The sequence below is a fragment of the Cydia fagiglandana genome, chromosome 8, assembly GCF_963556715.1.
Source record: "Cydia fagiglandana chromosome 8, ilCydFagi1.1, whole genome shotgun sequence".
Classification (NCBI taxonomy): domain Eukaryota; kingdom Metazoa; phylum Arthropoda; class Insecta; order Lepidoptera; family Tortricidae; genus Cydia; species Cydia fagiglandana.
In genome coordinates this window covers 14,910,012-14,926,599 of record NC_085939.1, presented here as the reverse complement: position 1 = coordinate 14,926,599, position 16,588 = coordinate 14,910,012, and the positions used below count along the sequence as shown (strand labels likewise).

At 36.3% G+C, this 16,588-nt stretch overlaps 1 protein-coding gene and 1 long non-coding RNA gene across 2 annotated transcripts in view; one reads left to right on the top strand and one right to left on the bottom strand.

Annotated features, from left to right (window-relative positions):
- The window catches only part of LOC134666857 (uncharacterized), a 183,477-nt gene extending 170,841 nt beyond the window's left edge, over window positions 1-12,636 (top strand). The window contains exon 2 of the long non-coding RNA XR_010098555.1: window positions 12,558-12,636. This is a non-coding gene — a long non-coding RNA (uncharacterized LOC134666857). The remainder of the gene's footprint in view (window positions 1-12,557) is intronic.
- LOC134666778 (proton-coupled amino acid transporter-like protein pathetic) overlaps window positions 3,551-16,588 on the bottom strand; it is a 68,041-nt gene continuing 55,003 nt past the window's right edge. Inside the window, exons 4-10 of the mRNA XM_063524063.1 lie at window positions 16,404-16,554; window positions 15,529-15,650; window positions 13,887-13,971; window positions 12,177-12,421; window positions 10,625-10,837; window positions 9,452-9,621; window positions 3,551-6,903 (exon numbers count right to left, since the gene is read on the bottom strand). Coding sequence (XP_063380133.1) covers window positions 6,596-6,903; window positions 9,452-9,621; window positions 10,625-10,837; window positions 12,177-12,421; window positions 13,887-13,971; window positions 15,529-15,650; window positions 16,404-16,554 — 1,294 coding nt within the window. The 3' untranslated portion in view covers window positions 3,551-6,595. The remainder of the gene's footprint in view (window positions 6,904-9,451; window positions 9,622-10,624; window positions 10,838-12,176; window positions 12,422-13,886; window positions 13,972-15,528; window positions 15,651-16,403; window positions 16,555-16,588) is intronic.

The following is a 16,588-nucleotide window of genomic DNA, read 5'->3' as shown; positions in this document are numbered from 1 at the left end:
GGGATAAGTTCGCCTTTGTACCTTTATTTCTGTGAATATTATGTAAACCTGTGTTGTGTACAATAAAGTGATTACTACTACTACTACTACTACTACATTGAAACATCCATGACAAGTATCACAAAAATAAGTGCCCTTACCGGGATTCAAACCCAGGACCATCGGCTTCACAGGCAGGGTCACCCACTAGGCCAGACTGGACGTCAACCGAAATCATCATATAAATTTGACGGAAGCCATCTTTTTAATTTACTTCCAATCTGTTCCTGATATACAATAAAGTACCTATCAAAGCCACCCACTTCAACCAATCAACATTGAAGAAGGATTTTTGGGGACCTAGTTAAAAGTAAGGATGCGCTCAATTTAATTACGTAAATAGAAATCACCAACCTCTGTACAGAGGGGCTACCGCGAAAACCGAAATTCGCAAATTGCGGGAATCTTTCTCTTTTACTCCAATGAAGGCGTAATTAGAGTGACAGAGAAAAATGCCCGCAATTTGCGAACTTCGATTTTCGCGGTTATAGCCCAGTAAACAAAATGTGATTCCTAAAAGTACTATTCCCTGTTTATCGTCTGTCGTATCGGGGTCTGGGTGACCCGAGACCCGGGTCCATATATTTAATTTAATTAATTTTTGTGTTTATATCCGTCTTAATTTAATTTCATTACCTATATTTTATTATGTAATTAGTTTTAAATGTTTTAATCACATATGGAATATTTTTGGAATAAATAAAATTAATTCATTAATGATTCATTAATTAATTAATAATCTTTTGAGATGCAAAGATGAAATTACGCTGCCAGCAATTCGTCAACGACTGTTCACTGAGTTGTGGACAAGTACGTACCTAGTAGCCGTTTTATGGTTCAGTTCTAGAACCCTAACATGAAGCGTTTAAATTGTTCCGATAGCTATAACTGGATACTTATATGTATATCAATAATATCATAAGTAATTAAGTGTATAAGTAGATACACCCATCCTAAAACAGTTAAAATAAGTTATTTTGTACAGAGAATTATATTGAAAGTGAGCCATATTTATCGTTCTTGAGTATTTATTTTCACACCAGCAAATCACACGGCCCGGCCCATAACCTCGTGCCGCCCAAGAAAAAAACGCAAGATCAGCTAAACGCCCAGTGTGCAATATATGAGCCATAATATTGTGAAGTCGTAACTGCCCACGCACTTCAAACATTTTTTTTTTACAAAAACTCGAGCTGGATTTTTTATATTTTTTTCTGGGTATATGTGAATAAAAATGAATACAGTAAACTGAATTCCACCTTCGTATCTTTTGTTCATTTAAATGCACATTGGGTTTTTGATTGATGTTATAAGTAATATAATATATTTTTTTAAATCAACTTTAAGGCACGTAATCGCGATAACGTAGCCTCTGACTATTATAATTCTTCTTAAATAGTTACATAATAAGCAACGTAAGTCAACAATAAGCAGAAAAAATTTTTTTTTAGTATTGGGCCACTTTTTTTATGTATGTTAACATTCATATTTGACACTGAAATGCTTTATAACACGGTCTGAAAAATAGTTAAGAAACTTCCTTAACATAATATTTAATATCCTTCTTATTAATGTATAAGTTATTGTATGTTGGCTGTATTTAAGTATCACTTTCTTGGAAACTTTATTTTTCACTAAGACTGTAAATATTTGGTTCATCACCGGAATGTTGGCATTCAGGATCACGAATTTTATTATGTAATGGCAAAAAGTCTTCCAGCTCGTATTCAACAAGTAAATCATCATGCAGACCTAAAAATAAACTATCAAAAAGGAACCTTCAGTTGTAGGTTATATTATGTATTTTTATAAAAGTAGCGCCCAGTGTGCAATATGATGAACATAATCTTACGATTAAGAAAAAAAATTACTTATTTGTGCCTTTGTAAAAAAATAACAGTACAATTCCATAAAACAAACATTGAAGATAATTTTTATGTCACTCTCTAAACGAAAAAAGCCATGATTCATTTAATAAATCGAGATTATATACCCATTTGTCGTGCGGGTTTGAATTAATTGCGGAAGTACAACACTGTCTATGAATATCTGCCAAACTTCAGCTGCCAAAATGGTCGCCACTGAACCGACCATTCATGACCTCTAGGTAAATTCCAATTTTGCGCGAAAATTTATAACTGACATCTGATCAACTTTTATGTACAGCGTATTGCACACTGGGCGTTTAGCTCTGAATTTAATTTTTTAAAATCTGGGCAGTTATGCTGAGTGTCACTTTGTACAATGTATTGCACATTGGGCGGCACGAGGTTAATTTGGCAAAAAATCACGGAAGGTCGTTAGTTAAATTCAAACCTCCTCGGCGCTGAACATTATCAATGATTCTAGTTAAGAAATAAATACAATAAGAAACCGGGCAAGTGCGAGTCGGACTCGCGCAAGAAGGGTTCCGTACCACAATGCAAAAAAAAAAAAAACAAAAAAAAGCAAAAAAAAAAACGGTCACCCATCCAAGTACTGACCACTCCCGACGTTGCTTAACTTTGGTCAAAAATCACGTTTGTTGTATGGGAGCCCCATTAAAATCTTTATTTTATTCTGTTTTGTATGGAACCCTAAAAAGATTGTGTACAGTACCTATTTTGGACACCGCTAAATAAAGGGTTTAAGTTATGTAGGTAAGTTAGTTACACAGGTTATGTCATTTGACGCCTTTTTAGTTACCTATATGTGCTCAACAAAATAATAATAACATTAATTTAGCCGTCTGGTAACGAGAACGTATATAAACTACTAAAAAAGTAAGTAAAAATAGGGATTTGAAAAACAAAGGAATCATGAGGAAAATTGTGTTTGTGTTTACTCATTCTCCACAGAAGCTTAGAAAATAGACCCATAAAAATTATGCTTAGGAGTCGTTTTCCTTTAGCAAACAAATAATAAGGATTTGTTTGTTTCCGGATCCATTTTTTTCAGCAATATGTACCTACTTACTAGCTTTTGCCCGCGACTTCGTCTACAAGGAATCAGTAAAAGAAGCTAAAGTATAGCGCCTGAAACATTTATCCGTGAAGGCAATCGTAGATTAGGTACTTCGTCCTAATCTACGATTCCCTTCACGGCTATCGAATACTAACTTCCATAACTCTAAATCTGAATTTTTTCCTCTATTCGTACTCGAATAAATAGACATATTTTAATATCTTCTCTCGTAATTATAACTTATCAAAACTCGAAGAAAATAATAAGACCGTACCTACTTTATAATGTTTGTATAATTATCTTTCTAATATGGACGAATTTTTCATTTATTTTAGCTCTGTAACTATAAACCTCTTTAAGACGAATAAAAACCTATAAGAACCTCTCAAAGTGCATACCCTCTGTTCTGTAGTAAGACGAAAACTCGTTAACACGAACTTTTTGGCGTTTCCGTTCAGATTCGTGCTATCGAGGTTCCACTGTATTATATTTTTCCGTTAATTTTCTTCATTTTCTTATCGATGGAGTGAAAAACCTCGACGATCAAGATAAAAATAAAACCAAAGTATTCTTGTTTAGGTATGTTTTCTTTTATTACAGTAGTTTTGTAACATATCTGTTAGTACAAGCGCTTACTGTATGAAGCTGGCAGTTGTAAACATTTTTAAAACATTCGATTTGATGTAAATAACCGTTCCAGCGGTTCTGACATTTTGATTACTATATTACATTTAAATTATGCTAAAAATATGTTCGTTTTTATCTGTACCAAATCAATATGTATATAACCTACGTTTTACATATTACCTAATCAATAAAATTGGTCCCTAAAATAATAGATTTGTTACCAAAATTGAATCACCAAAATAATATCCACGTGTTCTGAATCGTTTTTTTTAATTAATATTTGTCAAGCTGATGACATCATTAAGAATCAAACTAAACTCAGTGTCATATGTAGAGGAACGCAATTTATTTTTTAAATACTGTAATTTTAAAATTACTTTAGGTTGTTGTAATCCAGTAATTCGATATTTTTTATGGCGTCTTTAAATTTGTCCACGCGTATATTTATTTGGTGATTTCATTATATCTACTAATTTGTTCAATTAATTATTTCTTGGGAACATAAATTTAAAGTAAATAGTGATCACCAATGTACTGTTTTGGATACAAATTAACATTAAGTTGGTTATTTACATTTAGAGACAGTTTGCATTCATACAATATAATTATTTGTTGGGAATAAATATTGAATACGGGATATCATTTGGTGACAAATCCAAAATTGGCGATGGAAATTATAATTGTCTTAATAATATTAAATAATAACTTCTTACCAGCTTAAAAATGCCTTACAATATTTTTTTTTCATCTGGAAGCCTATTGGGCTATAATTCCAATCACAGTGTGTCACTTCTTTCTCCTCAGTAGATTAAAATGAGCAGAACGCATTGTGACTGAAATCGAATTCGTTCATATAAATCTTAATATATTATACTTGTAGATGTTGTATTTTAATAGGTACGCTATAATTATGCAAATAAAATAAATCTTGGTAGATATTCAAACTTATTACACTACAAATTGAGCTATTGACTAATTGGGATATTTTTACCAATATACCTAAAGGACATAGGTGGAACCCGACGTAATTTAACAATGTATTTCAGGCTATATTTCGTGACTTAGGGGTCATCCATTAATTACATCACACGTTTAGGGGGAGGGCCCTGGACCCCCTGGTCAAGAAAATGTGACATATTGTGACATGGGGGAGGAGGGAGACACAAACTTTGTGACGTTACTTTAACTTCATCAGTAACCGAAAATTTATTTAAATTATTTTATTCGCTATACATTTAAATAACAAGTTTTTAAAACGATAATCGTTTTAATTCGTTTTTTTTTCTTTCCTAAGCAGTTTTGGGTTGTAAAATAACTAATATTTCAAAAATAATTTGATAAAATATTATTAATACTTAGGTACTTACTTAATTCGATTTGGCGATTTCGTAGAAAAAATGTGACGTCACACTAGGGGGGAGGGGTTTGCCAAATTGGACCAAGTGTGACAAGGAGGGGGTAGTAAAAGAACCTAGAAATTCGTGTGACGTAATTAATGGATGACCCTTTACTTCGGTGTAAAGGTAAATGGATTTAGACTATTGGGACCCCTCAAGCACATTGCGTAATTTGTACAACATACAATTATTGTTATTTTATATTCCACAGTGGATGTTATCCTTAAAACTATTAACAATCACAACCTAATTGTCATTTAGAGTCACAGCGACTTTATGTGACTGAGTACAGTTACATGTTAGTCACAATCTTAATGTTATTAATAAGTAATATTGAAAAATCATTGTTATAAACCTACACAAGAGCTGGAATAAAATTGTCAATAATAACAGACAAAATGATTTTAACCGGATTTTTCATTTAGGCTTTGATCGGAGTAAATAATTTAATTCCACCATTATTAGAATAAAACAAAAAATATACAATTTTGTTCAATATTTTACTATTTCAAACCGTATTTTACAAAAGCTACAATAACTCTGAATTATGGATGTATTTATAACTGTGAAAATCAGATACGCTTAAGTTAATGTTCAGTTGTTCACTAACTTTAAAGCAAGAGACTAAATTAATATTTATTTAAATAATAATTGTACACAAAAATACCTGTTTCCGAAAGAGTATTAGAACAGATTTGTACAAATAAAACATAGTGGTTACTTGCGTGACAGATATACTTATTACTATCATAAAATAAATTTACGTAGCGATTATTTTGTTCTGTTGTATAAACTTAAAATTATTTACCCAGTTAATTCATATGCTCAGTTAATATTTGATAGCCAGTTTATAACTGACCTATTCGATATATTTTTTATTTGTGTTTATACTTTAAATAAAATACATTTAAATAAATATAAATATTTGGTGGCATTTAATTTAGTATTATTTATAGTGGTATTTAGTTCATAAGTTATTTATTTGTCTTTCTACTTTCTTTTTCCTATGAAATAAATAATCTCTCAGTTAATTCTGTGATAAGTGCAATATATAAGATAGATAAGTTAAAATATTATGCTTGAAATAAAGTCAATGTACTTATATTAATATGTGTGTCAATAAAAATCTAAATTAAAACTATTACATACAACAAACGAAATATACATCTATTCAAATATGACATATAAAAGGGTTAAACGTAGTTGACAACGGCTCATTTCTTCCATTTCATCTCCATTCGGATTTCCAATTGCGATGTCAGTGTGATGTGATAACCGTGTGAGATAAACTTGGTAATTGTAAATAGCTAAGCGATGTTTTCAGATCTACACACGATCTAATTATCTTTACATTTTCATCCACGTTTAACAAATGTTTAATTTTCATCCACATTTAACAAATGTTTACATTCTCATCCACATCTAAAAAATTTTTTACATTTTCATCCACATCTAACAAACACAGTCAAGGAATTCAATTTACATACATATTTTATTGCGTACATTTTCACAGTCACATTAAATAAGAAATGTGATAAGGATCTTATATTATTGTCACTGTTACAGTATTCCTCGACTTTTACATAATTTTATGACACCCACGTCCCATTAACACTGGTCATATTTAAATTCATATTCATCTCCAAATGCTCACTCCGTCCATACTTGGCGACCATATCGCTAATACTCTTATACGAACCAGCAAACAAAGCCACTAGAGATATAATGCCAATGAAGATATTCTTCCATAATATCCAGTTGAATCTGCCAAGTCCTCGGTCCCAGTTGTGAACGGTGTCCACGATGGCTGGTGTCAGAAGACCGAGGGTCGACAAAAAGATGGCGCCGCAGAGGCTGATGAAGAGCTCCAGATTTGGGAATGCTGCTGCTAGGGCGACTGTAAATAAATAGTAGATTGTACAAGACCATAAAATAACATTTATTTTTATCCGAGGCAATTGTGGGTCGAGAATAAAATGGATATTTATGATTGATACTCTGCTTTATACTTCACTAGCTACCCGCCCCGGCTTCGCACGGGTTAGCTAATTATACACCTAAACTTTCCTCAAGAATAATTCGCACACTGAAAACCGCATGAAAATAAGTTTATCGTGAACAAACACACAAACAGACAGAAGTGGCGGGGACTTTGTTTTACAAGGTGTAGTGGAGATGATTTGGGTCCGCGCGGCCACGTGCTTTGGCGAAGACACGCGGATCGCACCTCCCAGCCCAGGTTTTTCTTTGTGCTGTACCGGGGTTGCTTTCATTTGTGTATCAACGATTTTGAAACTCCAAGAAGTAAGTTTTTGAATGAGAATTTAAATAAGTATTTAATGATGTAGTAAACAGTAATCAGTTCGCAAACGGCCAGGAAAAGCTTTACGTTCGGGTGACTTTAATACACTACACGAAACTTGATTTGCTGTTTGTCGTCGACAAACCATAGAGATGTACCTACTAGTACCGTAAAACGGGGTGAGTAGGTTTCGCGGGGAGAGGTGGGTTATGAACGGGGAGAGAAGGTTTGAGAGGGGGGTGAGAAGGGATTTTAAGGCTACTGCTACAAAAATAATGTATTCCAATTTAAAATGGAGCTATAGTAATACGCATAATAATAAAAAATCGATCCAACAATCTTCCAAAATCACCTTTGTATGAAAACCCCCAAATACAAGGCACTACGGGGTGAGCTGGGTTTTACTCTTTATCGTCAAAGTTATGAAATGGAACTACCTAAAATAAAATAAAAACTAAAATACAAACGTCCGGAACACTTATTATATACACCATTCAGTTTTCATATGTAAAAATAAAATGTTATCGAGGTTTGAATTTCAGTTTTGACCCCACTCACCCCATTTTACGGTCCTAGTTTATGAGTATTAGTTTTAAGCTGATCCTGCCCCCAATGCACCTACGCTTACATCTAAAGGCGCAACGCACACAAATGCAACAAAAGCCAGCACCTTGCAGTGATTAAGTACTTAAGTACTTAGCGAACTCGGCACCGTCGACTGGACAGAGTAGCATTTGGTGTCGGAGGCCAAGATTCACTTCGGGTCGCTGCACCACAGCAGTAAGTAAGGATATATATATATAGTAACAGCACCAGTCATGGGACATTTAAGAGGGAATTTGGAGTATTTGTGATATTTCCCTAATACATGTGAATGGTCTACCGCTTAGCGTATTGAAAGATGAAAGTCCTACCCGTCTTTCATGTTTCAGGCGTGTTGTATCAAAGATACTGCAATGAGTTTCCACATACTTAACAAATTAAAACTATGCTATTTTTCTCCAGTCATGGACACCAAAGCTCCAGTAATGGGCCCCCCAGTAATGGACACTGCTCTATCAGTATAAAATATTGAAATAGGTCATCAGATCTGGTCCATGTTATCATAATATTGCATTATCATCCGATTTGCATATTTAATTACGAATACAAAATTTCAACTCAATCGGAAAACGGGAAAGTGGCTCAAACTCGGCTACCAAGATTTGACCCACACTAAAAAACGATATTAATTTATCCGAAGTCCGAGCATACCTCCTGGTTGACATATTTCGTAACTAGATTTTACTTCTGTATTGTTTAAACATGAAATGATGGCATGGCAAGCATCATTATGTAAATTTCCCATTATAGGAGGTATGCAGTTTTACAGCTCCTATAATGGGATTGGGCCAAATACCACTATTTTTTTACATCTGTGGACTCACAACATAGTATGTTGTATACCTTATCTCATGGTAAATGCAATTAACAAAACACATTTTAGTTTTCATCAAGTATTAATTAATTAAAATTTAATAAATTAACTCACCTCTCTTAGCGAAGTTGTTAAGAATTCGTAGTGGTATTTTTTTTCAGTGACACGACAACTTTTGGGTTGACGCCAATTTCTTAAAAAACAACCAAATTTAATGAAACTTCAAACTGAAACAGCTCTAGGACTCTTATTTATGATTATATACAGGCAGTGTTTATAAACTACTTTTAGACACTTATTTTACAGGATTTGTGGTTTTTTGTCCCATTACTGGTTCCACGCCCATCATAGGGTACACTACTATATACTGTGATATTATTGTTAATATAGTGTACACAACCTGCTACTGTATGAGCAAGATTTCCGCTGCACCTATATAATTAGTACCTACTTTTTTTAGTTGTAGTTTATAGCTTTATTTTAGTTTAGTTTATTATTGTAATATTGTTCTTAATGAAATGTAATGGGTTTATACCTTAATAAATAACATTTTTATTTTTTATTTATTATATATTGCATCCTATAGTTATCAAAATCACTAGATTTTTTTGTACTAAGTAACATTCGAGGAGTCATGGAGAACCAGGGGAGAGGCCTTTGCCCAGCAGTGGGACACACAAATAGGCTAAGAAAAAAAGAAAAAAAAAAGTTCATTCGATATTGTACCTGAGCCAACAACAGCAGCAGTCCTGATGAAGATTTGCGTGATGTTGTGATATCTGACGGATATTTTGTTGTGGATCACTCTCCAGATCATCTCCATGGGTACATATAACTGAAGACTGTATGTGAAAAGGATAGCCAACGCCATGAGGATCTTCGCGCTCTGTGCCAAGCTGAAAAGATAAAGCGTAGCATGAATAATAGTCATTTGTTACAAGCTTTTATTTAGTTTCACCTGACCGTTGTCTGTCTGTAATCAAATCTTGCAAGTTAAATTTGATCCACTTCCCGGTTTCCGATTGAGCTGAAATTTTTCATACATACGTAAGTCGGGTGACAATGCAATATTATGGTGTCATCGAGCTGATCTGATAATGGAGACCAGAGGTGGCCATAGGAACTCTGTGATAAAACAACGATACCTAATTGTGTTTGGGGTTTTTAGAATTGTCTCGATGAGTATTAATTGCCTGTGGAAAGAAAAGTACAGTCAGCGATAAAAGCTTGTACCAAAAATGAATTTTTTGCCAGAAACTTTTTTATTTTACAAGTCGTCGTTTAACCTCTAGTCCTAATATTGATAGCTTATTCTAAAGGGGTCCATAAATTACCGGTTCGCCGGACGATATCAGCTTGTCAGTTAATAGCAAAAGGTGATAGTTCTGAACAACTATGATAGGCTGATATCGTCCGGCCAACTGGTACGTAATCTGTGGGCTCCTTAAGCTAACCTCGCACCAACTAAGTTGTAAATAGAGTCCGTCTAAGTCTTAGACGGAATTCACGAAATCTGTTCACAAGACAAAGAACCCGGGACTGGACTTTAACCGCAAAAATTGAAGTCCGTAAATTTCTAGCAACAATGAAGTCAAGATGCCCGTGCGAATTTCGGTGATCGCGGTAGGCCCTCTGATTGCACGCAATAATATGTTTGCACGCAAAATCGCCTTGTCATGAAGTCATTTCGACTTTAATTAATGTCATTAACGGGTCTAACGCGGTTAAATTTCATTATTATATCCATTACCCGACGTTTCAGCCAGGTTGCTAAAAATGAAACTAAACAACACTAAGAAACTAAGATAAAAGAAAAACGTAAACGAAATGTAGATTTGTTGTGTGCGTTGCAGCAAAACAAAAGGGTTCTGGCTCACACACCAAACATGAACTACTTACACTTCATCCTGCGGCAAGTTTAACGTAATGCTTCCCCTCACTTCGTCGCCATATTTGATGTAACCAAAGAATCCCACGATCCCGTACAGTGAAATGACTATAGTCATGGCAACGTTAAGAACCCCCGGGCATCCGAGGAATTGTTGCGGCTTCGCCATCTCGTTTTCAACGGGCATGACAACTCCGATGCCTTCCATCGCGAAGATTACTGTACTGAAAAACAATTTCAGAATAAAACTCAAATACAGTATCGACCATATTTACAGTCGTGGCAAGGCTAAGCCAGGCGTGGCTCACTCCGCGATTTAACAGGTAGCTACAAGTACATCCGTCCCACACCAATTTCGGTGGCTAGCCTTCAGCCGCGCGTGGCGTTGTCGCTACCTAGCGGTCATTTATTTATTTTATTATTGATCAAATAAGTAACACAGCATTACATTATAAAACCAAGGCACTGTGAAACTACAAAGTAAAAGAAAAAACAAAGAAAAACAACACACATAAAACTGAAATTAACTAAATATTAGATTTGGGCGACGACGTAACGGCGTGGCTCCATAGCGTCGTCTGAGCGTCTACCGCGAAAATTGAAATTCGCAAATTGCGGGGATCTTTCTCTTTTACTCCAATGAAGGTGTAATTAGAGCGACAGAGAAAATCCCCGCAATTTGCGAACTTCGATTTTCGCGGTTACAGCCCTGACTCGGCGTAGGGTTTGGCAGTAGGAGTAGGGTCATATCTGTCCTAAACGTAAAAAACGCGTTTTGTTAGAGAGTGAGTCTTCTGTACCTACTACTATTATTTATTCTGTGACTAAGTTTAATTTACTCATGGACAAATTCAGAGGAACGCAAAAGAGGTTTAATTACTTAATTACAACACCTAAAGTAATTTGAAAATTTGTAATTATACTTTTTTTGGCGGTCCTTTAATTTTGTCTATGAGTTTATAATTGGTAATTACCAAAGAACTTCAAAACCACTTAATTACTATCGAAATTAATCGGGGTTTTTATATATCTTTATTAGGTATTTCTACGAAATTGGTTTTATTATTATTATTTTTTTTTAATAACATAACCGTACCATAACGACACCGTACATGGTTGTTACATTCAAACATGACTGCCAAACTGCGAAACAGTTTGATAGAATTAATCTTGAAATTTGAAGTTAAGTGACCTATTAAAATGACGGTTTTTATTGGGACCGTAAACGTCGCTATTATTTGGTGCAGACAGTATATCACAATCTTAAGTAATTAAAAGTTTAGATGAAAGTGGACGCCCGCAGTAAAACCACTTTTACATGAAAACGTAGTGCCCATTATCCTCTCTGGATATAATAAATTAAAAGTTTAAATTGTATGGAATTTGTTTTTCGCTTTCAAATAAAGGGACATATGAGTCGCTTAACTTCAAACTCGGGTAAATCCATACGTCAGATCATGCGATTTTGGTATTATGAAAAGGTAATAGGGTAGCCGCCAGCTCTTCGGTCACCAAACGTCAACCAAACGCTTCGCGATTTCTGCGAACAACTTATGGCCTCACCTGATAAACAACGGCCACTGGGTAACCCTAGCCACCATGATACGCTCCTTCGGGTTAGGTAGACCGCTGAAGATGTAGTACATAGTGATGGCGAAGCAGATGACTAGCAGCACGTTGGCTACGGCCGAGAAGGGCACCAGCCACTTCAGGTTCCTGATTTGGCAGATCAGGACTAAGGGGACGAGGGTCAGGGCGCAGTACGTCTCTACAGACAGCTTATAGTCTGGCATGTACTCGTCTAGTACCTGAAATGTTTAAGATAAAGTTTATTATTCAAGTAGGCATATTACGATGCGCTTATGAATGTCAAATAAAGCTACACCGGCTCCAACCCCACATCACAGCCTCGAGAAGATTTAAGTCGCCGCTCAATTGGAGGAGGTTACCAATATGGGACCGGCAAGAAACTCGGCGGGACAGATCTTTTCGAAACATTACATCTTATAATTAACATGCATTACGAGTAAATAAGAAAAAGTAGAACGTTCATCACACTCATGTCCGTACACCGCACCGCTGTGTGAGTGATACAGTACATATGTAGAAGTCTCGCTCGCACACCGCAGAAAATCTTAAAGTAAGTTTATAAGTACCCGTACCACGAGTAGACTTGACGTTTTCGTTAGCAACTGCGTAAATTCAATCGCAGTCCATCTCACTAGCACTGCAGTATACAATAGAGAGGCATCGTGTAATGTAACGGGAATACTGCGCGTGGACGGCACTACAAGCATTGCATCTAGGGCCACCCCACACTAGCGTCTTTTGAGCGTCGGCGTTTAAGTCAGCGCTATGGAAAATGGCGTCGCTGCGCAGTTGCGCCAATGTTGCGTCAAGCAGCAGCCATAGAGTTGACTAGACGCCGACGCTCGGGAGACGCTAGTGTGGGTGGCTCGGAATGCTCCTGCCGGATTCAGGTCTGTGCACATCGGTCTGCGTGTGCGTGACGTGCACGTACGCGTGCGCTAAAATGTTGGAGCCGCACACGCACACGTCACGCAAGCGGTGTGGCGTCTCTCATAAGGTTCTGTATTCTAACAACGCCGCACGCACACGTGCACGTCACGCACACGCAGCCGGTGTGCACAGGCCTTTTATCGTTTCACGTTGTATACCGCCCGTCCACACGTTTTCGCAATATAACCCGTAATCTTGCATTACACGTTCCCTTCTGGACCCGGCTTAGAACTAAGTTCTAAGAATTATTGCTACGAAGTTTACAGTCGGAATATTCCGTCCGATTGTTTATCCCGATAAACCCTGTAACTATTTATTATAAACTTCTCGGTGTTGAACTATTATAAATTTATATTAGTTTGAGAACTCGAACTATAAGCTATTCATCCCAACGCACTTTGCCCTTTACAAAAGTTATACCTAAATGCAAGGCACGAGGATACGGCAAAAGTGCGAACTTTTGTTTTATTTCGAAATTTTGATGACGAGTGCAGGGGCCGATTCCTCGAACTACATTAGATTAATATTATTCACATATTTCGATTAGACTAATATGTCCGCGAACTGTCAAATCGTATGGGTTGTCGTGACAACACACTAATAATATTAGACTAATATCGTTCGAGAAATGGTGCAGTGTTCACAGTGGTCACATTCGGATAGTAAAAGCAGCTAGTACATCGGTGGACCTTATTACAAAAGGCATAAGGTCCAACGATGTACAGTTAACAGGGTGGGCGATGGTACTCTTACCTCTTTGAAATTTTCAGCAATAAACACAATGTATACACAGAGTGCCGCAAGGTATGTCACAGTCAAGGCGTAGTCCACAACCGTCCTGAAGCAAAATAAAATTTTATCACAGAATAAATAATAGTACTACCGTACAGAAAGGACAGAAACTTCCTACAAAACCAAAGTTTGACAGCGATTCAGGGACGAATCACGCTATCCCTTTCTGATGGATGGCACTATCCTTTTCGGCTATTTAGAGTTGTCAAAATTCATGCGATTATCTTATCTGTAGTCGTGCACGCAAAAGGACGTCAAGTGGTGCCAACTCTAATGATTGCTCGGAGCAATGATGAGCCGAACGGAGCCAAGTATGCCCAAAAGAAGGAGTGTCCTCTCACTGATTTAACTGAGGCAAAATAATTTATAAATGGAATCTTCCCCAGTAAAATTTGAGGGAGATAACAACATAAAGTGTCCAGCGTTACAGCTGTGTTCGTCGATGGAGATAACTGGATATTAGATGGCGACTAATACTGTGAAATTGGCATTGAAAATGAATGTGCAAATTGAGAACACATAATTATACCTACACTGAAAATTTAGACAAAATACTTTGCTTTATATATCAGGGACCCGTTTCTGGAACGATAGTACCTATTATAATACCATTATTAGTACCTAGTCTACGAACGGTCAAATCATATGGGTTGACGTGACAACACACTAATAATATTAGACTAATATCGTTCGAGAAATGGGCCCCAGGAAACTTTATTATTAGTCCATGAACTGTTAAATTATATAGGTTGTCATGACAATACATAGCGGAAGCAGTTATAAAGTTGACCCAAATTTTTTTTATTAAGCTATGAGCTTCATCACATATGTTCCTTGAGTAATTCTAAGCATTTCAAGCCTGGGAGGCAATAAGAAATGTGTGTCTACTCGGATTTGTAATGGATTCAAACTTTCAACCCCTTTTTAACCCTGTTAGGGGATGAATTTTACAAAACGCTGAAATTACTTTTCCTGTCTTTTAATAATATCCCCAAATACAAAGATTCAAGTCCCGAGTTCGAAAATTTTTTTGATATCCATATAAACTTTCAACCCCTTTTTCACCACCTTAGGGGATGAATTTTCAAAAACGCTGAAATTAGTTTTCTTGTATTTTAATAATATATCGTATTACGAAGTTCAAATTCCTAGCTTAAAATAAAACTTGAACCCCATACAAACTTTCATCCCCTTTTTAACCCCCTTAGGGGTTGAATTTCTCAAAATCGCTTCTTATCTCTTGTATACTTTATAAATGTAATCTAGTGTGCAAATTTCAACTTTCTATCTTTTGTAGTTTCGGCTCCGCGTAGCAAAAATCTCCAACCAAATTTTTCACCTTTTTACGTTTTTCTTGTAAAATTACTAAGAAAAAACAAATATCAGCAATGAATTCTACGTCTTTGGTTTATACGAAAATGATACCAAACTTGCCCTAGTACCCACCAAGATCAGAATAGATTTTTTTTAAAGATGACGGGTGGCGGCCGTCTTTGTACCCCTTTGAATAGGACTATCTAATAATACGAAGTTGTTACCTAAGTACACGATCAGTCCTACATTAAAGAGCATAAAATAATTAAAAATATTGGAAATAGCTTACGTGACGACACCAGCCCACGGCCGTAACTTCTTCGGTCCGTATTGGAACGCTGCTCCACACGTCTCTGCGAACCCCATGGAGGGTTTCTTTGCGTCCACGCACACTTCTTGAGACGTCCGCACCTGGAATAGTAAACATAAAAATATAATAACCATGTATTAGATGTAGTAGCCTCGAACGTGACATCATACTGGCGCAAGTTGAAGGCAAGCGCGCTAGAGGAAGAGCCCCTGCAAGATGATCCGATTCCATTAGACAAGCATGTGGTTCCATGCCCACAGCCCTTGATCGCGATAAATGGAGGGACATTAGTTTTGTTGGTCACGATCCTCGGCCATGACGACGAAGAAGACAGAATGTAGTGCATAATTATTTTCTATCGTATTTTCATATGATTTTCATATATTCACGGTATGTCAGGTCTCCGGGAAATAGGCGTGATTATATGTACCTATGTATGTATTTTCACTGAAACGTACTCAACGTGCCTTGCTTTTTCGTCGTTCGTCGATCGTCGTTTTTGTCTTCGTGACAGCGTGATAAAATGGTGTCCATCACTTTCTATCACGCGGAGTTAAAAAGTGACATTTATTTTATCACGTGGATAAGGAGATCCATAATACACCTACAGCATGACGTCAACAGATTTATCAATCCAAGATCACGTTGTCTAATTTTTCGTAAAATTCTCATGGATATTGTTTCCTAGGTTCTTTAATTTCGAAATTATACCAATTTTGGAATTCAACATGATAAGCATGTACTTGTTGGTGATGCAAAAACTTGGTTTTTAGTATCCTCGCAAGATTTGGGGAGTTCCCTCAGATTCTCACCCAACCCTTATGACAAAATATTTAGATAAAAATAAAACTTACCAATATATAAACACAGTGTGTACATATGAACCCAACGATTATAGTGCCGAGGGCGCCAGCCGCGAGACCCGCATTTTTGAAAGCGTTCGGCATCGCCAGGATGCCGGAACCGAGGGAGGATTTCAGCAAATGCACCAGGGATCCAATAGTCCTGTGGAATTTCAAAAATTATATAAAATGATAGA